At 33.1% G+C, this 26,480-nt stretch overlaps 3 protein-coding genes, 1 long non-coding RNA gene and 1 pseudogene across 6 annotated transcripts; 4 read left to right on the forward strand and 1 right to left on the reverse strand.

Annotated features, from left to right (window-relative positions):
* Positions 1-551: 551 nt before the first annotated feature.
* LOC121222200 (pentatricopeptide repeat-containing protein At1g62930, chloroplastic) lies at positions 552-3,523 on the forward strand. Its single transcript, XM_041102278.1, has one exon. The coding sequence runs from the start codon at positions 1,359-1,361 to the stop codon at positions 2,232-2,234; it is 876 nt and encodes a 291-aa protein (XP_040958212.1). The 5' UTR covers positions 552-1,358; the 3' UTR covers positions 2,235-3,523.
* Positions 3,524-4,105: 582 nt separating this feature from the next.
* LOC107915427 (pentatricopeptide repeat-containing protein At1g63080, mitochondrial) lies at positions 4,106-8,655 on the forward strand. Of its 2 annotated transcripts, XM_016844587.2 has the most exons (5): positions 4,106-6,630; positions 6,790-6,903; positions 6,991-7,068; positions 7,326-7,424; positions 8,000-8,655. In XM_016844587.2, exon 1 carries the CDS (start codon positions 4,407-4,409, stop codon positions 6,135-6,137), a length of 1,731 nt encoding a protein of 576 aa, XP_016700076.2. In that variant the 5' UTR covers positions 4,106-4,406; the 3' UTR covers positions 6,138-6,630; positions 6,790-6,903; positions 6,991-7,068; positions 7,326-7,424; positions 8,000-8,655. The 2 variants fall into 2 exon arrangements, with proteins under 2 accessions (XP_016700076.2, XP_040958213.1); XM_041102279.1 differs by lacking the exon at positions 7,326-7,424.
* Positions 6,480-8,655, forward strand: LOC107915426 (dehydration-responsive element-binding protein 1B-like; annotated as a pseudogene).
* Positions 8,656-10,797: 2,142 nt separating this feature from the next.
* Positions 10,798-13,854, forward strand: LOC107914755 (uncharacterized). Of its 2 annotated transcripts, XR_001689001.2 has the most exons (3): positions 10,856-12,791; positions 12,892-13,082; positions 13,488-13,854. It is a non-coding gene; the product is annotated as an uncharacterized lncRNA (long non-coding RNA). The 2 variants fall into 2 exon arrangements; XR_001689000.2 differs by having other exon boundaries at positions 10,798-13,082.
* A 268-nt stretch (positions 13,855-14,122) lies between these two features.
* Positions 14,123-15,856, reverse strand: LOC107914753 (uncharacterized). Its single transcript, XM_016843776.2, has 3 exons — positions 15,102-15,856; positions 14,764-14,913; positions 14,123-14,608 (listed from the first exon to the last, which is right to left on the reverse strand). The coding sequence occupies exons 1-3, from the start codon at positions 15,744-15,746 to the stop codon at positions 14,312-14,314; spliced, it is 1,092 nt and encodes a 363-aa protein (XP_016699265.1). The 5' UTR covers positions 15,747-15,856; the 3' UTR covers positions 14,123-14,311.
* Positions 15,857-26,480: the final 10,624 nt, after the last annotated feature.

Below are 26,480 nucleotides of genomic sequence, written 5' to 3' on the forward strand. Positions count from 1 at the left end.
ATTTATTTTTCTACTTTTTTCACTGTTTTTTTACTTTTGGACTCTCCTAGTCCGTTTTGCAGGTACAAACGTGGCGGCACACGCGGAAGAAACGGTGCGGGAATGGCGGCTACTGTTGCGGCGTGCGGCTGCTGGTGGTGGCTGCTACTAGGGTTTTGTTTTTTCTTTTGTTTTGGGCTAGGGTTAATTTTTAGGTTATTGATTTGGTAATTTAAGCTTGTTTTATTTATTTTGGTTTTAGTTTAAATTTGTTTTTTTATTTTTATTTGCATATGGGCTAGGCAAATTTTAGATTTGTACAGTTCTCTATCTTACATCTGAGGGTTTTCTTTCTTCTTATATAGAGAAGGAATTTTGGATAAGAAGGAATTTAATAATCCCTTGGATACATATTATAAACCGGCAAACTTTTAATAAAAGTCCTAGTACAATGATTCATACAAATTTTAATTTTAATAAAAGTAAAGTTCTCATACAATCTTTAATAAAAGTAAATGATAATAATTCACCAAAGGACTTAATCAGTGTCATAATCTGTACTAATGTCAGACGTAAGGTTTAATTTCTATTTTTCTCTTCATTTCAACCTCAACTCTCTTGCTTTTCCATTTTGCTTAATTTCAAGATATGGGTAAGCTTAATCCTCCCTTACTTCTTCCTTCTATTGTTAATGCTGGAAAACATCTTTCTAATTTCCGCTCTTCTATTTCTTCTTCTTCTTCTAAAACCATTGCTGCCCACATCCAACCTTTCACTAAGAATTCCATATCTGCAAGGGGAAACCGAAAAAATTATGATGGCTTTGATAATGTTGATGATGCTTTTGCTTTGTTAAATAAGATGATTGACAAGTACCCAAGGCCCTCAGTTGTGGAATTCAACTAATTATTAGGAGCCATTTTAGAATGAAACATTATGCCATTGTTGTATCGATGTATAGCCAATTATTAGGTGTTTCCTATAACGTTTGTTCTTTCAACATCTTGGTTAATTGCTTTTGTCGATTATGAGCCTGATGTTGTAACTTTGTCCTCTTAGATTAATGGACTTGGTAAGCAGAATAAGATTTCTCAGGCTGAGTTTGTTTGATGAAATGGTTGACAAAGGGTATCAGCTTAATTTAATTGTTTACAGTATAATACTTATTGGGTTGTGTAAGATTGGTAATACTGACCGAGCTGTTAGGTTTCTAAGGCTGATGGAAGAAAGATGTTTTGAACCCGATATGTAGCATATAACACTGTTATTGACTGTCTTCCTAAGAATGGATCACTAAATTAGGTTCTCATCTTTTCTCCCAAGTGAAGGTTAAGGGCATTAGACCAGATATAGTTACTTACAATTGCTTAATTCATGCAATGTATAATTTTGGCCAGCAGGAGGAGGCAACAAGGCTTTTTAATAAAATGATGGATAACAATATTTCACTTGATATTGTCACGTATGATATATTGGTTGATGCGCATTGCAAGGATGGGAAGAATTCTAAAGCAATAGATACCATTGACACAATGAAAAAGCAAGGCATTGAGCTTGATGTTGTTACGTATAATATATTGGTTGATGCGCATTGCAGGGAAGGGATGGTTTTTGAAGCCATAGATACCGTTGACACAATGATAAAACAAGTCATTGAGCCTAATGTTGTTACGTATAATGCATTAATTAACGGTCACTGCTTGCAAAACAGGATGGATAAAGCTAGAAAAGTATTTCACTTGATGATTAAGAAGGGTTGTGCACCTGATATATCTAGTTACAACATCATGATCAATGGATATTGTGAAGATAGAAGGATAGAAGAAACAATGGAACTCTTTCACGAAATATTCCAAAAAGGACCAATCCCGGATACTGTCACATACAACACTCTTACGCAAGGTATGTGTCAACTAGGGAGAGTTTCATCTGCATGTGAACTTTTGAGGAAGATGCTTGCTTTTGGACAAGTTCCAAATGTAGTGACCTGTTTAAATTTGTTGAATGGTTTATGCAAAAGTGATAAACTCGAAGAGGCTTTGGAACTTTTTCGAGCAATGCGGAACAGCAAGTTGGAACTCAATATTGTCTGTTATAATATCCTAATTGGTGGCTTGTGCAAATCTGGGCATATTGAAGTTGGAAAGGAATTATTTCATAAACTATCAGTCTATTGTTTAAAGCCTGATGTTTACACATATGCTATAATGATTAATGGATTTTGCAAACAGGGATTGCCAGATGAAGCATACTAGTTGTTTAGGAGCATCGGAGATAATGATTGTTTGCTTGATAGCTGTTGTTATAATGTAATGATCCAAGGGTTTCTTCAAAACAGCTATATCTCAAACGCAACACAACTTATGGAAATGGTCTCTAAGGGCTTTTCTGCAGAAATATACACTCCACCTTATTTTTGGATTTGATCTTACGATCCGATAAATCAATCTTGATTTGAAATGCTTCATCATCACTTGCGAATCTGAATCTTTTTGTTCGTAGCCAGTTGTGTTGCTGTGATGAGTTAAAAGTTTTTGGAAACTCCATTGATTGTTAAGGTCTATTTTCAATTTAGTAGATGTACTTAAAACATTAAGGATGAAAGAAATAAATGTTATACGCAATGTTTTTGCACCAGTGATCTTTTTCCGCATGTTTTCTTCTCAGACCTCTCAAGTAAGTGAGAATCTTGCTGAAAGAAATTTTGAAAAGCTAAAATTTGAGTGAAAAATATTGGAAACTCTATCTTGTCTGTATCTGTAATCGGAACATCCACCTTTCTTCATTGGGATGGCTGTTTCCTGCCAATTGGAGCCCGTAGTCTGCACCAATGAGAATATTGCGGGAAAATCCTCAACACTTGAACACAAAATTTGAAGCCATTGGATGGTCTTGACCAACAACCCCAGTAGGTGGCTGCTTGATTCTCTCATTCCTTAAAATGCTTATTATTTGGCTGCATGGTTTAGGAATATATTAGAAAACATTACTTGTAATTTCTAGTGTGTTTTTGAGAAAATAGTTAGCATTAACATATTTGGTGCTACACCTAAGCAGATTTTGCTTTCCAGGTTAAGCTCATTTTCTGCCAAAGTCCGTGGAGGAGGTTAATTGTGGTGTTATGCCAAAGTCTCCCTCAGCCGCATCCAGTATAGCGGACACTAATCTTTCTTTAAAGCTGTGAACTGGATTCCTATTTGTGATATGTTCTGTAAAGTTTGACAGTTAAAATTTTCAGTATTGTTGTATGTGGAATTGGGATGATGTTAATTTCATTCCTCCTGGTTTTGTTGTATGTGATTTATATGCTCGGAACCCTGTTTATATTGGATGAACTTAGGTGTCAAGTAGTATAGATAATGAAATTATGAAACCGGTTTGTGCTGCTGAACTGCGAAGAGGCTAATCTGAGCTCGTTTGCTCTGGTCAGGAGAATTACTATGCTAATGCATAGGGAGTGGAAGGTGTATGTTAGATTTCACAGCAGAAGAAACTTTGGATAATTTAGACAGGGATGCCCGTGGGGGATTTTCTTTTGTTTGAATGTATAGTAAAAGATTCAAGGTCCTTATACTGTTGGCTTAAATCGGACAAATTCTGCTATTAATTCGATATTATTCCTAATTAACGGATTTAATCAGTCATTATATTTTTAAATTTTTAAAATTTTAAAATGATATGGATTCTTTGTAAGTAACTTTATGAAAATAGCAATATGATAAGGTATTACATAAAAATTTTAAAATATCATTATTTAACTTAATGAATTTAATAATTATTTTTAGGGTAAATAATGAAATATTAGTATTCAAAAAGTGTAGGATTAAAATTAAACAAATTAAGATACAAAGACAAAATCTACAACTTTGATCAAATAATAAAATTTGACCAAAATTAAGATTAAGATTAAATATACAATTTTGTAAATTTGTTTAATGATGTTTTATTAAAGTCAATTTTATTAAATCTCTATTTAGAAGCCATTGGAGGAAAATTCTTTTCATAATTAATTCACATAATATTAAATTTAATCCTTAATATTTATAATTTTTTTCAATTTAATCTTTATACATATTTTAGCTTAATTTGACCCTTGTGAAATTTGAAAATCAACCATTTTAAAAAAGCCAACATGCTGCATAGTTGAAACCCTTTCATTTCACCATCGTCAGACCGAGTTCTATCCGACCCGTTCCCGCCCCAGAGTTCTAAATTTGACTACCAAACATACATTCTTCCGCCGCTCAACCTCAGCTCTCTTTCTTTTCCATTTTGCTTAATTTCAAGACTTGGGTAAGCTTAATCCTCCATTACTTCTTCCTTCTATTGTTAGTGCTGGAAAACATCTTTCTATTTTCCGCTCTTCTATTTCTTCTTCTTCTTCTAAAACCATTGCTACCCACATCCAACATTTCACTAAGAATTCCATGTCTGTAAGGGGAAACCCAAAAAACTTCGATAATGTTGATGATGCTTTGATTTTGTTTAATGAGATGATTGACAAGTACCCAAGGCCCTCGGTTGTGGAATTCAACAAATTATTAGGAACCATTGTTAGAATGAAACATTATGCCATTGTTGTGTCGATGTATAGCCAGATTGAATTATTAGGTGTTCCCCATGATGTTTATTCTTTTAACATCTTGGTTAACTGCTATTGTCAATTAGGCCATATTGATTTTGGGTTTTCTGTTTTGGGGAAAATGCTGAAGTTAGGTGTTGAGCCTCATGTTGTAACTTTGTCCACTTTGATTAATGGACTTTGTAAGCAAGGTAAGATTTCCCATGCTACGAGTTTGTTTGATGAAATGGTTGACAAAGGGTATCAACCTAATTTAATTGTTTACAGTACAATACTTAATGGTTTGTCTAAGACTGGGAATACCGATCGAGCTGTTAGGTTTCTAAGGATGATGGAAGATAGAGGTTCTGAACCCAATATCGTAGCATATAACACTGTCATTGACTCACTTTGTAAGAAGGGATCACTAAATGAGGCTCTCCATCTCTTCTCCCAAGTGAAGGTTAAAGGCATTAGACCAGATATCGTTACTTACAGTTGCTTAATTCATGCAATGTATGATTTGGGACAGCAGGAGGAGGCAACAAGGCTTCTGAATGAAATGGTGGATAATAATATTTCACTTAATATTTTCACGTATAATATATTGATTGATGCACACTGCAAGGATGGAAAGATTTTTGAAGCACCAGATACCGTTGATACAATGAAGAAGCAAGGCATTGAGCCTAATTTAGTCACATATAATATATTGGTTGATGCGCATTGCAAGGAAGGGAAGGTTTCTAAAGCTGAAGATATTGTTGACACAATGATAAAGCATAGCATTGAGCCTAATGTTGTTACCTATGGTGCATTAATAAACGGTCATTGCTTGCAAAACAGGATGGATAAAGCTAGAAAAGTATTTCGGTCGATGATTAAGAAGGGTTGTGCACCTGATATATCTAGTTACAACATCATGATCAATGGATATTGCAAAGCTAAAAGGATAGACGAAGCAATGGAACTCTTTCACGAAATATCCCAAAAAGGACCAATTGCGGATACTGTCACATACAACACTCTTATGCAAGGTATGTGTCAACTAGGGAGAGTTTCATCTGCATGTGAACTTTTGAGGAAGATGATTGCTTTTGGACAAGTTCCAAATGTAATGACCTGTTCAATTTTGTTGAATGGTTTATGCAAAAGTGATAAACTCGAAAAGGCTTTGGAACTTTTTCAAGCAATGCGGAACAGCAAGTTGGAACTCGATATTGTCTGTTATAATATCCTAATTGATGGCTTGTGCAAAGCTGGGCATATTGAAGTTGGAAAGGAATTATTTCATAAAATCTCACTCAATGGTTTAAAGCCTGATGTTTACACATATTCTATAATGATTAATGGATTTTGTAAAGAGGGATTGCAGGATGAAGCATACCAGTTGTTTAGGAGCATGGGAGATAATAATCGTTTGCTTGATAGCTGCTGTTATAATGTAATGATCCAGGGGTTTCTTCAAAACAACTATACTTCGAAGGCAACAGAAGTTCTTAAGGAAATGGTCCGTAAGGGCTTTTCTGCAGATATATGCACCGCCACTTTATTTTTAGAGCTGATCTTACGATCTGATAAATCAATCTTGATCTGAAATGTTCTCTTAGATAGTATAAAGATCGTCACTTGGAAATCTGAATCAATTTGTTCATAGCCAATTGTATTGATAAGTTAAAAGTTATGGAAACTACAATGAGTGTTAAGTTCTATTTTCAGTTTAGTTGATGTACTTTAAACATAGGCTGAAAGAAATAAATGTTATACACCATGTTTCACTTTTCACCAGTGATCTTTTTGAGTAGGTTTTCTTCTCAAACGTCTCAAGTAAGTGAGAATCTTGCTCATGGTAACCTTGGAAACCTAAAAATTGGGGGAAATGTTGTGGAAACTACTCTGTCTGCAGCTGTAATCTGTACCATCACTTTTCTTCATTGGGATGGCTATTTCCTGCTACTTGGAGACTGTATTCAGCACCAATGAAAATATTGTGGGCAAATCCTCAACACTTCAACACTTTGCTGAAAAAGTTCCAAAAAAGCTCAACACTTCACCTTCCAAAAGCTGGAGCAGTTGGCTGATCTCAATTGGTAACTCCAGGAGGCGCCTCTTTGATTCTCTGTTTTCTTAAAATGCTTATACTTTGGTTGTTTAGTTTAGGAGTATTTTAAGAAAGGATTACTTCTAATGTCTAGTGAGGTTTTGTGAAAATAGGTACCATTAACTTGTTTGGTACTACATTTATGCAGGTTTTACTTTCTAGGTTAATCTCATTTGCTGCCAAAGTCTGCTGAGGATGTTACATGTGGTATTATGAGTTAAAAAATAAAAAAAGCTATTGACCAGTTTTTTCTTCCAAAAAGGTTGGTAAATAGTCAGCCTTGATATATAATATTCATGATTAGTCTTCATCTTGTTACTTCAGATCTTATGTTTCAAAATTCTTGTAGGAGGATTTAAAGAGCCATTTCCAAGATCTTTCTGCGAGCAGAATTGTGTGAATCCTGCTTTTAGACCTAGATATTCAGGTAGGTTGCAATTTTCTTGAAAAGAATGCATTGGACTTTAGTTTTTCGAGTGACATGATAAAATTGATTTTATTCAGACACATTCACAATTATATAGTTAGTTGTTCTTTATAACTTGAAGATATACTTTCTTTCCAGTAAGTTGCTGCTTTTAAGAATTTGTATTAATAGTTTCTCATAGCGTGGAATAAGGAGCTTTAGGGAAATGAAAGATATGCTGTTTTAAACTGTATAAGTTTGTCAATTAAAATTTGCAGGACAGTTCCACGTCGAATTGACCTGATGCTGTTTTCATTCCTCCTGGTTTCAATTTTTCAACTGACACCTCCCAACAACAACAATAGGCAATTAAACGAGTCAGTAATGAAATCTTAGCTATTATATAATTTATATGCTTGCAACCATTTTTATATCGATATTCTGGGATGAACTTTTATGTCATGCAACAGATAATGAAACCATGAGGTACAGAAATCGAATGTTCTTTACAACTTGTCGGTAATGGGATCTTTGGCTCGTTTTTCAATAGGCAACTAAATGAGTTGGTAATGAGATTGTTTGTGTCAACGTTCTGGGATGAACTTACATGTCATGCAATGTAGTATAGATATTTAAATGTTGAGGTACATAGGTTTAATGTTCATTCATTCATACGACAACTTGTCGGTAATTAAACATTTGGCTAGTTTAGATTCATTCATTCCTCTTGGTTTCGATGTTTCAACCGATCCCACCCAAAACACTTTCTTTTTTCTTTCTCATCTCTCATTTTTTGTTTTTATGAAAATCAATAAAATTTTCCCTTAGTGCTGTGTAACTCCATATCTAGGGGGTTGAAATTGTGTAACCAGTGTCGGTGGGGTTCATAAAAATAATTAATAGATAAAAGTCATGATTAAGGGTTTGATTTGCTTCTGATGTGCCACCGCAGATATCATTTCTCTTAGTGCGTCATGCCAACGTTGGCTGGAATCAGGATCGGGTTTTCAGGTGCTAGGTGGTGAAGTCTTGTGAGCTAACCAAGAACAATGGTTTATGCTCTGAAGTCGATGCCTGAAGAAAGAAATTCCGAGAGACTAGACACCCGGTATACCGTGGAGTTTGCTGGAGGAATCCCCGGAAGTGTGTTTCTGAAGTGAGGGAGCCTAATAACAAGTCAAGGATTTGGCTTGGAACTTTCCCGACGGAGGAGATGGTAGTGCTTGCTCACCACGTAGCAACTATAGCACTGAGAGGGAGGTCAGCTTGTTCAAACTTCGTGGACTCAGCTTGGAATCTTCCGGTACCAGCTTTTTCCAACCCAAAGGATATCCAAAAGACGACGGCGAAGGTGGCGGAGTTTCAGAACGGCTAAGCAGTTGAATGGGAATTGTAGAAACGATACAAAGAGAGGAGAAAACATAGAGATGGAGAAAGGGTTTTATTTGGATGAAGAAGAGTTGTTTGGGACACAGATTTTGGGCAAATATGGCCGCCAGTATGCTGATGTCACCTCGTTCCGGCCATGACGGTAAATGGGTATAACAATAAGCCGATGATTATGTACCTATGTGGAGTTATTCTATTTAAAAGTAATATTTTTAGTCATTCATAGGAATTTTTACTTCATAGATAGGATTGCCTTTTATGTTTTGTCCGGTATCTGAATCTTCGTAGTAATTTTTTTTGTCACCTAACTTTTAAAACTCAAAATGTTCACCTAACTAATCATTGGTTGGGGTTCTTGATCTCAAGTGGGTAATAAATTGCGATTATTGTGGCCACATCATTTACAAAGTTCCATATAAGAGAACTTCAACGGATCTATTGAAAATAGAAATTTGTAGAACAATCTTAACATTTGCTTCCCACAACGGGTAGCTATTTTTACACTAATCTTCCGTTTCAGTTCTGCGAGCATTACATGCTTATTGAATCTCATTATATTTTTTGGCAACTTATAATTACACAACTTTTTCCAGTTGTATTTATCATTTCTTCACCGAAATAAACATATACTAACATCTGGTTATTCATCTTCAACAAAATTTGGGGAATGTTTCAACAAAACACTGATATTTCTTTGTTTTTTTCTCTTAAATTGTTAAAGCAAAAAAAAAAAAAACCCTCAACCAAAGCTCTGAAAAATTCAATATATAGCCTATTTGGGCTGGTAACAAGATAGTCGACACAAAAAAAATCATTTTTTTCAAGCACGAGTGTTGGCAGATGGAAGGCCGACACCAAAAAAGGAATTATTTTATTGACAAAATACCAGTGCTGGCAACTAGGAGGTTGACACAAAAAAAATTATTTTTCTTACCCAGGTCCCAGCCTCGAGAAACATGGGACCAAAAGAAATATTTTTTTGCCTGACATGAGTGCCAACCACCATAGTGCCAGCACCAAAAAAATACAAAAAAAGAAATTAAATTTCTTTTCCCATTGTCGGCCAAGTAGAAGCCGACACCTAATAAAAAATAATTTTTTTAACTAGAAAATACCCATATTTTTCAAAAAGTAGACCAAAAAAATACATACGTGTGCCGACCATTGCAGTGCCGACACATTTTTTTTTAAAACCCCATCCCAGTCAGCAAACAATCATTCCACATTGATTGGCTTGGGTGTCGGCATCGCCCGACATTGTAGATTTTTTCAAATTGGGTCATTTTTATAAATATTTATATTTTTTAGGTTCTTGGAACTTGGTTTTTATTTTGTCTATGGTTGCCAGAGGTAATATCTAGACGTATTGTGGGTATTCCCCCACCCTACCCGTCTGCAAGTTCTGACAGGGTTATTTTAGGGGCCCCAGACTTCAAATGGTATTTTCTCTCTCAAAAGTGCTTATTGGCATATTCGAGAAATTGTCATAGATAACGAATGGTGTGCAGTGGAATATACCTTGGAAATTTTAGGGGCCCCAAAAGGTCATATTCTTTATATGGCTTGTTTTAAAACAAAAGATGATGACTAACGTGGAACGTGTTAAGAGGGGAATAGGGTATGATACCTCTTGTGACATATGTAGTTATCATTCTAAAGATATTTTGCATATTCTCTGTGACTGTCCAACAACTAAAGAAATATGGAGGCAAGTTATCACAGATGAATCCAGTGGGAGTTCTTTTATGGGGGACCTTCTTCATTAGGTTAAGTTAAATTTATAGAATCCTGCTAATCGAATCGTCATTGAGGTAAATTGGTCATGTTTATTTGACTTATATGGCGTATTTGGAAAAATCAAAACCTTTTTCTTTTTTAGGACTCCTAAAGCATATGTGAAATTGTTAAGATTTCATATATTTTGGAAAAATAATTTGTTTCTTTTCATGAGGAGGACATATCTAGATAGAAGGAACAAAGTTTAGTAGCCAAGATGCTAGAAAGTTGGATCAATTTATGCACTGATGGGGCAGTTCAAATTGTTACAGGTGATGCTACAGTAAGGGGAGTCATAAGAAATCAAAATGGATAATGGATTATGGGATACAACAAATATTTGGGTAAATGTTCAACCTTTGATGCTAAACTGTGAGGTATTCTTGATAGATTAGTTCTCATGGCGCTATGATGATGTATTGATACAAATCGATAATTTAAAGTTGATTAAAGCCATTCATGATTCCTTTTTGTTGAGTGCGAACTCTGCCTTCGTGAGATATTCAACAGTTTCCTAAATACTATAATAATAAAATTGATGATTGCTTGATCAAAATGACCTTTATACGTACAAAATTTTTTGAGGAGATTCCAAGAGAGATACTAACACTTTCTCCAATGGTTTATACAAGGGGCTAACTTTGCTCATAGAATATTGTCTTTTCTTACTTTACCGAATAAAAAAAAGGAAAGCCCATTCATTTCATCCATGCTTCTCATTAAAAACATCTTCAACCCGACCCCTACTCTCCCCGGAGTTGTTTATTTGAGTATCAAACATACATTCTTCTAGTAGTGCCGCCACCGCCTCTGCTTTTATTTCAACCTCACTTCTCTTGCTTTTCCATTTTGCTTAATTTCAATATATGGGTAAGCTTCATTCTTCATTACTTCTTCCTTCTATTGTTAACGGTGGAAAGCATATTTCTTTTTTTTTTTGCTCTTTTATTTCTTCTTCTTCTAAAACCATTGCTACCCACATTCAACCTTTCACTAAGAATTCCATGTCTGTAAGGGGAAATCCAAAAAAAGTATTATCGCTTTGATAATGTTGATGATGCTTTTAATTTGTTTAATAAGATGATTCAGAGGTACCCAAAGCCATCAATTGTGGAATTCACTAAATTATTAGCTGCCATTGTTAGAATGAAACATTATGCCATTGCTGTATCGATGTGTAGCCAGATGGAATTATTAGGAGTTTCCTGGGATGTTTATTCTTTGAGCATCTTGGTTAACTGCTTTTGTTAATTAGGTCAAATTGATCTTGGTTTTTCTGTTTTGGGGAACATGCTGAAGTTAGGTGTTGAGCCTCATGTTGTAACTTTTTCCACTTTGATGCAAGGTAAGATTTCTCAGGCTGTAAGATTGTTTGATGAAATGGTTGAAAATGGGTATCAACCTAATTTAATTGTTTACAGTACAAATAGTGTAAAACCGGGAATACTGATAGAGCTGTCAGGCTTCTAAGGAATGATGAAAAGGTTTCGACCCCAATACTGTAACATATAGCACTGTCATTGACGGTCTCTGTAAGAAGGGATCACTAAATGAGACTCTCCACCTTTTCTCCCAAATGAAGGTTAAGAGCATTAGACCAGATATAGTTTCATATAATATATTGATCGATGCACATTGCAAGGATGGGAAGATTTTTGAGGCAACAGATACCGTTGACACAATGAAAAAGCAAGGCATTGAGCCTGATGTTGTTATATATTGGTTGATGCGTATTGTAAGGAAGGAATGGTTTCTGAAGCTAAAGATGTTGTTGGCACAATGATAAAGCAAGGCATTGAGCCTGATGTTACATATAATATATTGGTTGTTGCGCATTGCAGGGAAGGAATGGTTTCTGAAACTGAAGATATTGTTGACGCAATGATAAAGCATAACATTGAGCCTAATGTTGTTGCCTATAGTGCATTAATAAATGGTCATTGCTTGCAAAACAAGATGGATAAAGCTAGAAAGGTATTTCAGTTGATGATTAAGAAGGGTTGTGCACCCGATATATTTAGTTACAACATCATGATCAATGGATATTACAAAGCTCAAAGGATAGATGAAGCAATGGAACTCTTTCATGAAATATCCCAAAAAGGACCAAACCCGGATATTGCCACATTCAACACTCTTATGCAATGTATGTGTAAACTAGGGAGAGTTTCATCTGCATGTGAACTTTTGAGGAAGATGATTGCTTTTGGACAAGTTCCAAATGTAGTCCTGTTCATTTTTGTTGAATGGTTTATGCAAAAGTGATAAACTCGAAGAGGCTTTGGAACTTTTTCAAGCAATGCGGAACAGCAAGTTGGAACTTGATACTGTCTGTATAATATCCTAATTGATGGCTTATGCAAATCTGGGTATATTGAAGTTGGAAAGGAATTATTTCATAAACTCTCAGTCAATGGTTTGAAGCCCAGTGTTTACACAGTCTATAATGATTAATGGATTTTGCAAAGAGGGATTGCCAGATGAAGCTTACCTGTTGTTTAGGAGCATGGGAGATAATGATCCAGGGGTTTCTTTGAAACAGCTATACTTCAAAGGCAACACAAGTTCTTAAGGAAATGGTCAGTGAGGGCTTTTCTGCAGATTTACACTCTGCCACTTTATTTTTGGATCTGATCTTATGATCTGATGAATCAATCTTGATCTGAAATGTTTTCTTAGATTGGTACCTTCACCTTTACCTTTCTTCATTGGGATGGCTGTTTCCTGGTAATTGGAGCTCGTGTTCAGCACCAATGAGAATACTGTGAGCAAATCCTCAACGCTAAAACTGAAAAAGTTAAAAAAAAGCTCAAAGCTTCACTTGCCAGAGGCTGAAGCAAATGGCTGGTCTCAATCAGCAACTTGAGCAGGTGCCTCTTGGATTCTCTCTTTCCTTAAAATGCTTATTATTTATCTGCATTGTGTAGGAATACATTAAGAAAACATTACTTCTAGTTTCTAGTGAGTTTTTGAGAAAATAGCTGCATCCAGCGTATCAGACGATAATTGTTCTTTAAGGCTGTGAACTGGATTCATATTTGTTTATGTAGATTTTTAGTTCAACAAAAAGAAATGGTTAGAAGAAAGTTCCTTAATTCATATCTAGTTATATTAGACTAGTTTACCAAATTGTTCGGTCTGAGATTAAATACAGTATATATTCATACTAATGAACTGGAAATATTGCTGTCAGACCATTATTAGCATACTCGCAGATTGCTAAGCTACGTATAAGCTGAATTCACTCTGATCTTTGGTATCAGTTTTGTTTACAGGGATAGGATTTGTGCTGCAGGTAGTATTATATAGGTCAGTGAATGGAATGCTCTGTAGCATCCTGTTGCTTTGGCATTCATTCAAACCAAGTTTGGTCGATGACAGGTATGTTGATAACAAGAGACATATTGCAAGTTGCCTTTCATCCTTTAGCCGAGCAGGTTCATCTTAGGTCAAGGGACTTTTTCACAGGGTCTTCTTGGGGGGTTCCACCTTTGACAAAATTTCCTAGTCGTCCCTTGTTTGATTCATTCTACTCTCGTAAGGAAGTCGACCTTTTTCTTTGTTCATTTGAACTAAAAGGGTTGTTTATTATGTAAAAGATACAGCTAAACATTAGTAGTAAAAAACTTGTTTTTGTCCTGAGCAGTAGTAGCCATTTGAAAATGAGCTTTCTTGTGGGGTATGGGGAAAAGATACCCACAATATATGTGCATGACAGAGACCAGCTGGTGCAACAACCGGTTGTGCTGGTGGCCTCATTTAGCTGTTGGAGGCCTTGTGGGTGGGCCTTTTCATGTGTTTCATGGTTTAGGGGGATATAGGAATAATATAATGCAATGTAACTACATTTTTTTTTTTGAATTTTGGAGATGAGACTTTTTTCTTCATTATTGGACATTGAAATAAAAATTCTGGCCAATACTGATGATGATTGTATTTTCTAGCATCTTAATGAACCATCAATCACACAATGATTCAAGTATCTAGTCATAAACAGAACCAAATTCACGTAAAGAAATTTGGAGGAAAAATTAAACTAATAAAAAGCTGCTCATAAGGAATGAGAAGTGGATAACTGAAATCCAGAATTAGCCCTCTTTCAAGTTGGGATCATAAGTTGATCTTCATTTCTCGAAAATTCAATGAATTGGATATCAAAAACAAAGAAGAGCAAAAATTCTTCACTCATCTTTTTCACCATTTTTGTCAACCTATCTTTCAACAGCTCCAGCAGTGTTGCTGAAATTAATCTGGGGTTGTCCAATATCCAGCTCCTTCGATACTCAAAGATCCATGTGTTGGGATCCATTTGTATTACGGAGGCACCCCATTTGCTTTGTACCCATGATGCATTTGCCTTTCTTGTTGTAATAAATCCATTCCTTCCATAGGACCACTGCAAAATTTTTTAAAAAAAAAAGAAGAAAATTTATGATAACATCAGCACTAGCAAATCCAAAACAGGCAGCAGCAATGACAATCAAATTGATCCTAAGGGTCCTTTTTATATTAATCAAAAAGAAAAACAAGGATAAGTAGATTGTCATTTACTTCAGTTACTCTGCCAGATAAGATAGTAAATGATTTGGAAGAAAACCCAGTAGTAAGCAATCCAGCAGTTTGCAAAGGCCACCCCCAAATCTTGACCTCTTCCATTGCCGATTTATACAACAAACAACGCGAATTTAGAAGCAAACTACCCTGCAATTATTACTCCAAAAGTTATCACGGTTTTTCAATCTTCATTAAAATATTTGTGTTGGACAGAGATAAAAATGGTAACAAGTAATTACACCCTCAAATATGTAGAAGATGCCCTCGAGTAACAGTAATAGGCCATAGGTTTTAAGCACAGAACTTGGGGAGAATTAAAAGAAAAAAGTTTGAACCTGATCAATTTCCCATACGGAATCCGTATTGCTGCAATTAGAAACCTTGAGATTATGAAATCCTTTCAACTCATTTTGCAAGAACCTCAATTTTCCATTCAAATCTTGCATAATTGAAGCCCTTTCACCAATGCTTCTCGCAACATCGCTTGTCAAAACAGGCTTCAAAAACCCACCTACACCCCAAGAAAACCCAACCTCCATTACGAAAACCAAATTCAAACCCATTAATAACTTCCAAAATACACTTTGGAAACCACCTTTTTTCCCCTCCTCTTTCTTCTTCTTTTTCTCCTTGTTTTCTCTCAAGTTTAATCTGGCAGTTGATTTAAGAGCCGGAGATTCCACCAAGCAACAAGAACTCGATGTGGATGTAATGGAAGGATCGAAAGAGATGGGAGAGTGGTTTGCGTATTTAGGCTTGGAAGCAGAGAGTTTAGTGAATGAACTCTTCTGAACGCTGAGGGGCATGAGATCGAGAGTGGCATTGATGCTGGCCAAACAGATTTCGCACTTGCAATTGGCGTCTTTTCTGCAACCAGGGAAGTAGCAGCTGTCTCGGGTTTCGGTACGGACATCATCTTCCATGGTAATGGTGGTCGATTTCATTGAAGAAGATGACGAACTCAGCTGGTGGTGTTTCATTGCTTCTTTTTGTCTCTTTAGGTAATTTCTCTTTGAAAATTGTGGTTAATAGTGTTAAATGAGATCTAACGGACATATTTTTATTGATAGGGTTTTTGAAATTTGAACCTTTAACGGTTATATCATGTGGGATATTTATTTATATATATGTTTTTTCATGAGTGATAATTTAATTTTTTTAGTAAATAAACTAGGGAAAGGGTTAATGCATTATTTACACATCCAATTATCACTTTGATACCTAAATATTCTTTTTTATATCAATTTGATGCTTGAAGTTTTCAAATTTTATACCCGATATCTTAAAGGCCGATTTTTATTATTTCTATTGCAAAAAAAAAGATAAACTACACTATTAATCACTTAACTAAAAAAGTTACAATTTGGTAACGAACGGTTTCGATTTTTTTTTCCATCACTTGACTATTAAGTGACATTTTTTTAGTTGGTATAATAACAATTTTAGTCCTTAGCTTTTGTATTTTCTGTCGATTTGATTCTAATTCTATATAAAAATTATTTTAAAAAGTCAAAATCATTTTAAAAATAGAAAATCATATAAAAAATTCTATAAAAATAAATTCTCTGATATGTTTTTGTTGAAGAACTAATATGTATGGGAAACAAAGAAAATTATCATTCAATAGAATCCAATGACAAATTAAAAATAATACAAAACAAAACAAAAGATAGATCATTACATGCTTATTTAGTGTTCCTCGAAATCAAATTAGTAACATTTTCAAGTTGAGTTCTATGCCCTTGAAGAACATCCTGAATTGATATTACAGAAGCTTGTAAAATCGACTTAGTGCCATTTTTTAAGAAAAAAATTACAAAATATACCACATAATTTCTTTTTTAACTCAATTCAAATTTCCAATTCATTCAAAACCCAAATTGTAAAAACAAATTATATTCTTTTTTTTTCTTATAATGAAAAAAAGCTATGTAAGAGACAAAAGAAGTAAAAATTGGAGAGCCAATAATATTGCTTATCGGAGACAGATGCACGATGTCATAATGAGGAGATATATATGACGTTATGACAACACGATGAGCAAGGGACGATGTCATGACGAGAGTTGTTGAGATGAGGCGACAATCTCTTAAGGCAAGAGCAGGGCGACACCATGACGAGGAGAGTCATGATGTTGCGTCAATATCTTACCTAAAGTAGTCGCATTTTATACTCCAAGTAGGACTTCTTCTCTCAATTAGACTCTAATTATTTCAGGGTTATTTTAGTATGATTAACCCTCTAATCTTAGTCTATTCAAAGGGCCTTCGTAACCTGGGTTCAAACATGCCAATCAGTAAAGATTTTTCTTTAAGGGCGACAAGATGTAACCGCATATGAGCTTCGGTGACAGTTTCGTGGTAATTATGGAGAGAATTCTATTCCCAAGTTAATGTTTTTTATTTGGGGTTTGGGTTTGTACGTTTAGTACATTTAGGTTTATTTTCTCCATATTGTACTCTCATTTGTTTATTCATTTAGTGAAAACCCGAAGCCTCTTTTTGTCCGTGGTTTTTATCCTCTCCGGAGGAGTTTTCCACTTAAATTATCTCTATGCCCAATTTCCTTTTCTCTTTTTCGTTACTGTTTGTTGTTTATACGAGTCGATACCCAACACTCAATATTTTTATTTTTTTCTATATTAATTTTTAAGATTGGGTATTGGATATTTCTATACATATAATACAAAGAGAAAATTTGGAGGGTTTAAAAATAAATTTTCCTCATTTTCTCTCACATTATTTACTTTTGAAAAAATTATCTACTTTTATATAATTTTTAATTTTAGAATTTTCTACATTTTTAAGAAAGAATTTCAAGTTTTTTATCATTATATATAATAAGGGACAATATTATTATACCAATTAAAAAAATGCCACTTAACAATCGGGTGACAAAAAAAAATCGAAAATATTACTGACTAAATTTGTAACTTTTTTTAGTTAAATGACCAAAATAAAAATTTTTCTATAGTTTAGTGACTAATGGTGTAGTTTACCCGAGAGTGTGTCACATTGCACAATTTCTATTTTATTTAAATAAATTCAAAAAATAGAAAAAATGAGAAAATTTTAAAAAAACTAAAAAATCAGAAAAAAAAGTTATGAAAGTTATAAAAAAATCAGAAATTTTAAAATATAGTTTTTTCTAAATAAATAAAATACAAAATAAAGAGAAATATGTAGAAAAGAATATAGAAAAAAACAATATATATATATTACATTTTAATAACCTTAAATGTTTTCTCTATTTGTTTCTAAAATTTCACTTTTTTGGGAAAAGAATTAAAAAATATTTTATTTTTTTAAAGATACACAAAATAAAAAAATGAAAATTCAAAACAATATAAGAAAAATAAAAATAGAAAAAAATTCAGAAAATGCCTCAATTTCTTTTTAAAAATAAAAAATAAATAAAATTTACAAAAAATCTAGAAATTATAATTTAAAAAAAAATATATATATATACATAAAATTCAAAGAAAGATTGAAAATGTTAAAAAAATGTAAGATATAAAAAAAATTGAATTATTTCTAGAACACATGAAGCATGCATATTGCTAAATTAAAAGAATTTTTATAGTTCTTTGGAGGCTAAAATTAAAAAAAAGAAAGAAAGAAATCAAAATTAGAATAATGTATTTCAAAAAGAAAAAATAAAAGAAATAAAAAATAGAAAAAACATCTGAGGTTAATAAAAAATAGTATTTGAAACTTAAAAGGTTAAATTGACAAGTGATAATTTAAGGTACCTTTAGGAGTAAATAATGCATTAACTCAACAAATTGTTGGTTGAGATGATAATAGTTTCTATCAAAATTTATTAGGAAAGCTTTATTTTTCTAGTGCTCTCAACTCGATATAAGATTGGGAGGGCTTTACTTTTAAATGCTCTCCACCTGATATGATTTAGTTTTAAGTCCAATATGACTCCAAAATACGTTAAATTTACATGTAATTGTTCGATTCTTGGTTTTTTTTTAAGCACTCATTGTCGATGCACATTAGCAGGTTTTTGGCATGCTATAATTCTCTTTGTTCCTTGCTGCTGCTTCTTGATTCTAGGGGTTTTCTGGCTTGATTTTCTTCAATTTCTTGCTGATTTTGTGTTTCTTTTGTTGCCTTTTGACTTTGATTTTGTGTTATGTACTCTTTGCAAGCTCTGAATTAGAAGAAGCGTTTTGATTCGTCTTTTAAGCAAATTTAGAGTTTTTTCCACCAGAAGTCTATAACAATTCTGTTACTGTCAAACCTCTAAATGAGATGTTTGATGAAGCGATTCTGTAAAACGCCAAACCCGGCCTAATAATTGAATCCGAATATGATGTGTCACAACTTAAAATCAAACCAACCTTAAAATATCTGGCAAAAGTTTTATAACATTTTACAAAGTTAAATGTCATCATTAACGGTTTAAAATAACGTACAAACAATTTGACGTATAAACTTTTAGTAAGTAAATTTCATCGAAGAAAATATAATAATTTAATTCCAAATATTGATGTTTAAATAAAATCTCATAAAAATAAAGTACTGTCAAAATAGTAGTACTTAATATAATTCATTTCCAAAATACAATTATACGTCACCCCCAAGAGTCATGCATGATACAGAACAAAACAGTCAACTCATAATAACAGCAACACTCTGACGTAATCCTTCTAACAAAGGGTCACATGACGTCTTTATGTATAAAAGAAATGTTTTTATATAAACATTCAAAAATATAAAAATAAAAATAAAAAATGTAAAAATTATTTAATAATCTACGCTATAACTCTCTAACCAAAATCTTTAATTTGTTCAAATTCATCTCACCTTTTACCACGTTATCAAAATAATCTACTGCTTTATCAATAAATATAAATTGTGAAAACCAAAGTTAATTGGGTAACCATATTTAAGTTAATAAATCTTTCTATTTTTATAAAATTGAATTTTTATTTTTCACATTTCACATTTCAAATTTCAAAATATAATTTTTATTTTTTATTAAATTTATTGATGTAATATTTTAAAATTAAAAATACTAATTTAATAGCAATATAACTAACAAATAAACTTAAAATAATTTAAAGATTTGAAAAGTAACTTAATTTTTAAAATCTAAAAAAAAATTTTAAAAATAAAATACAAAGAATAAATTTTAAATTTATGGAAATTAGAGCATATTTTAACCCAACATTTAAGTTTTAGATCGACAATATATTATTAGATATTAAATCAATAATGATTTGGTCTAAAAATATATTCATTCATATAATTATCTCGCAACTTACTTGGAACTCAAAAGTAATATTTTAATTAATATCTACAACTATAAATTACATTAATTTAATATTTAAGGATAATACAAAATCTTGGTGCAAAAGTAACCCTCAACAAAAGCTTTAGAGTGCTGGAGAAAAACTAAGCAGATCCAAGCATCGGAAGAGAGTCAGAGCTTAATCTACACCTTCATTTTCTTAAGAATCAAAGGCTTGGTAGAGCTGTAAATGAAATCAATGGACTTAAACCTCCTTTTTTTTGGCTAGAGATGCTCTTCTTCTTCTTCAAGCTCCTCCATTAATGGCGGCGGACGATCTTTGTTCAAGCATCCCGGCCCGGGATTGGTTTGTCTCCTTTGTTCAGCGGTGCTGCTGCTAATGTAGTGTTGGCAAAGCTGCATGAACTGCCCAGCTACGTCCATCTCCATCGCTGAGAAACTCCAGCTTTTTCTGCCTGAGGATTTTCCCATTGTTGTTTTGTTTTAAGTAAGGAGCGATGCCTTTTCTTCTCATCTTATGCTCTTATAGATAGCTGAAGTTAAGCCGACTTAACTCTCTCTCTCTCTCTTTTTTCTCATTTCGAAGTGAAACAGCCGACTCTGGTTTCCACGTGTACACCAACTATTAACATAACATTCTACAGCCAAACTTAAAGGCCAAGTATGATCATAGTTAAACTTTGGGTTAATTTACTATTTAAGCCCATAAATTATACTTCATCTCATAATGCCATACTTCAAATAAAAAATTCTCAATTGGGTGCCTAATGTAACCAATCGTTAAAACTGATCCAGTAAGCTATCAAAGTTTTGAAAACAATTATTCTAAAACAATTGTTTAATTTTGGTATAAAACTTAGTTAAATATCGATTAATTATTCTCGAAATTTAAATTATAATTTAGCAGCGGAAAGACGAAGTTTTATATATGTTTAAAATAAAAATTGGGGTTCATGTATAACAAATTAATGATCATACTTCGATATCCTAAAAATAACTTAGGGTCCGTTTGTTTGACTAAAAAATGATTTCTGGAAAATGACTTACTTTTCTGGTGTTTGGATGAATCTGTGTAAAATATTTTTTGTTATTTGGCAGATTTTCTGAAAATATTTTATAAAAACTGTTTTAAGTGAAACAAACATACATTTAAGAATTTATTGTCTTCTCATTGTTTGATTGAGTTTATTTTATATCTATTAAATTTAATTTTACGCAATGATTTATTTATAAATAAATACATCAAATTAAACATTAAGAACCGGTACCAAAGAAAAGGATTCAAAGGGAAAAAAAATCAATTACAAAAAGAAATCCCTAGTCTAAGAAAATAGATTACACAAGAATACATTGTCTATGCACAAAAGTCCATAATTCCATTTCCATACCAGTCATTTACATCCAACTACAATGTTAACAAGATTATGACTTACAATAAGAGAGGTAAACAAAGAGACGAAGTATACAAATAACTAAAATATTTAACACATACAATCATTCTTATCGTCAATGGGCGCATTTGGATGGAAGATAGAAAGAGCACGAGCAAACTCTTCGAAACCTAGAATTCCATTATACTTTGTATCAAACAAGTCAAATATCTGCAATGAAATCAGAAATATATTAACAAGCTAATAAGAATTATTCTTTAAGGACGGAGACATTATTAATTAACATTAGATAAAAATACCCGATCAGCAAATAAACTCTCCTTTTTTTTGTTTCGAATAACGCCAATTGGAACTCCTCTTGCCAAATAGTAATATAAATAAAACTTAAATGCTGCAAAGATGAGAGGGAAAGAACCAACTCAAGTCAAGGAGTGATCATCAAGCCAAAAAACTTGACAAACATAACAAAAGAAATCAATTATATAACAAAATGGGAACTATGAAACAACAAAGACCTTGTTAATCAGCCCATCATTTATAACAACATTGATTATCTTCTTGAAAAGCTCATAAAGTGCTTCTACTTACACTAACTGCATGAAGATGAGCAAAAAACAAATTTCAGTAGAATGACTTAAGAACTAAAATAACACAGGCAAAGACTGAACAAATGTTAAATCAAGCAAAAGCATTGAATTAATTACATAAGCAATATAGAAAAATATTTAAAAAGAAAAGAAAAAAATGATAACAGACAAACAGTCTCTCTTGCAAGAAGTTCAGGATCAACAAGACCTCTTGATTGCTTGTACAAATCATTATCACATCATTGCAACACTAAAGTAAATAAATGCTTCAATCCGTCTACGCACTGCAACATGATACTCTTTTCACATCAATACACTCCATACCTAGGCAACAACAAAAGAGACCAGAAATCCCATTCATGTCATTCTTTCCATACACTCGATCATTCTAAAAGCAAAGAACAGGACTAACCTTTTAACCATTTCTTGATTCTGCTGATTGAAGACGAAATATTGGAGTTGGAATCTGATAAAGCCGGAGACCTCAAACTCCAAGTGAAATCAATATCTGTCTTATAAATTCAAACCATGATCTTAACCTTTTAACCTACTTGAATTTTCTTTTGTCATAACAGATTTAAAAGCATTCCATAAGTGTTTCCCCTTAATTTTTTGTGCATGGAGGAGCACATAAATAATTAACTTCTCCATGTCTATTTCTCATACATAGGAGATTAAAAAAAATACAATCAGGCAATGCACACAACACTATTCATCATGCATCAAGAAACACAAAGCAGAGGATAAAAATAAGTAATCCTACCAAACAAAGAATTAGCCATTTCATCCATTTTACAAAATTAAGGGTGACCATAAATCACCCATCTTTGCTAACATCCATTCCAGCACTGTAGTATAAAACAAACAATCTAATAAAGAGAAGTGGTTCAAAATCAAATACCCATAAAATCAAACACATCAAAAGGCCCAGTTCAAACACAAAATCATTAACTCTATCACAAATTGAACCTGATCAGGATCGCATCTAATTAATTCCACAAAAAATAAAATTCATTTAAAAAATATACAAACAAACCGAATTGCCAACTTAATAAATCTATTGAAGCTTGGGAATTAATTAAAAATACTTACTTTAATCTCACATCGATTCAAAAAGGTTTCTTTTCAATTATTATCGGGGAACAACCAGAGGGAAAAACGAATATATGAAAACAAAAATGTTATTACATTTTGCTAAGAAGCAAGCAAACAAATCATATAGTTCTAAAATGGTTCTCAATTTCTCATTATTTCCCATAGTTAATTGTCTCACCGTCTATTTTGACAATTGACTTTCAAACTTGAATCAACTGATTTCGTTTGAAGTGGCAAATCGCTGAAGGGAAATAGACGAAAAAATTAAAGAGAAAAAATCACTGAATTGTTGAGAGTTTCATTTATCGAAAGACTAGAAATGGATAAGGCTTTTTTCTTTTCGCTAACGAAATTATTGCTGGTTGTTTTTTATACAGAGATGAATCCTAGGTCGGGGATGCAATGAAGGGAAGGGGAATGAGAAGGAGAAGGAGAAAGCGTTTAGCAAGTTCTAATGCTGGGATGTGAAGAGGAAAAACTTTGGAGAATGTCTTTATCGAAATAAAAAGGGTAAGAAATTTTCCCTCAAAAAAAGACCTCTTTTTCCTGTGTTTTGTAAAATTTTTACAGGTAAATAAATGGATCCTTATTGTCATTCGCTATATATATAAGGAAATACCCAAATCTTAAGTTTCATATCACAACTCAAAATAAAATATTACAGTCCTCAAATAACAAAATAAAGCATGTAATGAACCTAAACATAGTTTGTAATTAACAATCAAGTTGAGACCTTCCGGATGTCATGTCTGCATCATAACTTGGTAGGTTATCTATAAGGATGAAAATTAAAGAGGGAGTGAGCTATGACGCTCAGTGTGGGTTCCCTCATAAGAAAACCAGTGCAAAAAAATAAACTAAGTAAATAGTAACAATATTCAATGCGGTAACAATCATAAAATATAGTAGTATTTTAGGCAGTTCAACGGCCATGCTTATGCGAGTTGATGCAATATAATACAAGTTTAGTTTATCAGTAAAGATAGGTCCTACTCCACCGCTACACTCCACAGTAAGAGTTTCCCAGAACTCTTATATCCCGGGCACTCCAATTTGTGGTTGAACCACAAGTGTAGCTGGTTAATACGTTTCCAGTAGTTGTGAATACACAACTGGTTTGCAGATAATAATTGCCAGTAAAAATCATGGATAAACCACTAATGTTTGCAAGTTAATATACTGCCAGTGGCTGTGAATGCATAACGGGTTTGCAGATAATAGTTGCCAGTAGTTTGTGGATAAACCACTAGTGTTTGCAATTAAAATTGCCAGTATTTCCTCCTTCCATAGCGTCCTGCCCCATGTAATGTAGTATGACATGCGAGTATCAATACATTACAGAAGCAGTAAACATGGTTAAACATGCATTTATATCAATAGTAGAAGTAGATATGTTTGTCATATATTCAGTTTATCAATGTAGTAGGCATGCTTGTTCATGCAATCGGTAATTCGATGATATGAGTAACGATAACAAATAATTAGTAATTCAGTCATAGAAGGCATGTATTCGTCACGAATCATATATATAGTAGTAATCTAATCAATCAAATCATAAATCCCACATTATTCATAATTTTAGGGACCTAATTAAAAGAGATAAAATACTAAAAAAACAATTTAGGGATCATGTAGGGACTGAATTGAACAATTTATAAAATTTTGGGCAAAACTATAAAATCTAAAAAATAGGAGACATATGACCATGTGATCGGATCGTGTGTGGAGCCTTGGACCATGTGGAGTGGTTACACGACCATGTGACTAGGTCGAATGACAGACTGTGGCTGTGTGGAATTTGCAAAATCAACTTATATGGGAGGTACGACTGTGTGGCAGGCCGTCTGAAGAGTCCTAGGCCGTGTGGCATGTGTCATCGGGATCTCGAACAACATCCCCTGTATTCAAATATGGTTCGATGCACCTGTAATAAGTTCTTCAAATAACATTTAAACACGGGTTAAGGTTTGTTTTCAAGATCTATCAAGATTACTGAGAATTTCAGCAAGAAATCTTGAAAAGATTGATTGAATGGATGAAAAGTCAGTTTCGAGATAATGATATTACGAGTCTTGAAGTTCAATTGACGAACAAGGCACTTACTAATTCTTGGCAAGATTAGAGACGAATTGACGGCGTTACGCTAAACCAATAGGAAGAATGGATTGAACGGAGATTGATTTCGGATTCGAGATGCAATAATAATTTTAGCAATTGGAGATAAAATTATTTGCAAAGAAGAGATGAAAAAGTAAAGGAGAAAGAAATAGGGAAAAAGAAAGCAAAATTTTAGTTTAATTGGAAAGAAAGCTATAGTTCTTTTGTGATCAGGAAAATAGATTAAATACCTAGACTTTCTAAATTTGAGGGGTCTGGATGAAAAATTACCCTTTTTTCTAAAAATAAAAGGAAAATGGAGGATAATTTTAGCAGTTGGAGAGAAAATTATTTGCAAAGAAAAGATGAAAAAGAAAAGGAGAAAGAAATAGGGAAAAAGAAAGCAAAATTTTAGTTTAATTAGAAAAGAAAGCTATAGTTCTTTTGTGATCAGGAAAAGAGATTAAATACCTAGACTTTTCTAAATTTGAGGGGTTTGGATGAAAAATTACCCTTTTTGCTGAAAATAAAAGGAAAATGGAGGATAATTTTAGCAGTTGGAGAGAAAATTATTTGCAAAGAAAAGATGAAAAAGAAAAGGAGAAAGAAATAAGGAAAAAGAAAGCAAAATTTTAGTTTAATTGGAAAAGAAAGCTATAGTTCTTTTGTGATCAGGAAAAGAGATTAAATACCTAGACTTTTCTAAATTTGAGGGGTCTAGATGAAACATTACCTTTTTGCTGAAAATAAAAGGAAAATGGAGGATTTTAGCATGAATTGAACTTGGTTTGTAAAGTAGAAACTTATAAGGCTTAACAATTTGAACTACTACCCACTTTTTCTAAGTTTTCACTATAAATACTATTTATTTTGGTGTGATTTTTATCATAATTTGCTGAAATTAAAAAAGAAAAGAAATGGAAAAAAAGTGGATTGAACTTAGGATCATTAAAAAGCATGCAAACTACTTAACCATTTAATCTAAGTCATTTCTTAATTATTTATTTCATCTAGCCCTATATATATTTTAGGGTATTACACCTAAACTTTCGCCTTGTCCAACAAGCTACCCTAAATTGTAACGGAAAAGTGATGCAACACTACTCAAGCTTTGGGTGCGTTTGTTTCATGGAAAATTATTTATAAAAAATGTTTTCTGCATTTTTGAAAATAACTTGGTCAACGGAAAATGACTTATAGGTTAACGGAAAATAAGTCATTTTTCTTCTAAAATGACTTACCTTTTTAAAAAATGTAAGCTTTTTGTCGGAAAAAAGCT

The sequence above is a fragment of the Gossypium hirsutum genome, chromosome D10, assembly GCF_007990345.1.
Source record: "Gossypium hirsutum isolate 1008001.06 chromosome D10, Gossypium_hirsutum_v2.1, whole genome shotgun sequence".
In the NCBI taxonomy this organism is placed as follows: Eukaryota; Viridiplantae; Streptophyta; class Magnoliopsida; order Malvales; family Malvaceae; genus Gossypium; species Gossypium hirsutum.

Bases quoted from the DNA above. Each gene is read 5' to 3' on its own strand.
- LOC121222200 (XM_041102278.1), top strand. From the start codon at position 1,359: ATGTATAATTTTGGCCAGCAGGAGGAGGCAACAAGGCTTTTTAATAAA.
- LOC107915427 (XM_016844587.2), top strand. From the start codon at position 4,407: ATGTCTGTAAGGGGAAACCCAAAAAACTTCGATAATGTTGATGATGCT.
- LOC107914753 (XM_016843776.2), bottom strand. From the start codon at position 15,746: ATGAAACACCACCAGCTGAGTTCGTCATCTTCTTCAATGAAATCGACC. The intron at 14,914-15,101 runs GTTCAAACTTTT...TAATAATTGCAG, and splicing joins CCGTATGGGAAATTGATCAG to GGTAGTTTGCTTCTAAATTC. The intron at 14,609-14,763 runs GTAAATGACAAT...AAAATTTTGCAG, and splicing joins TATCTGGCAGAGTAACTGAA to TGGTCCTATGGAAGGAATGG.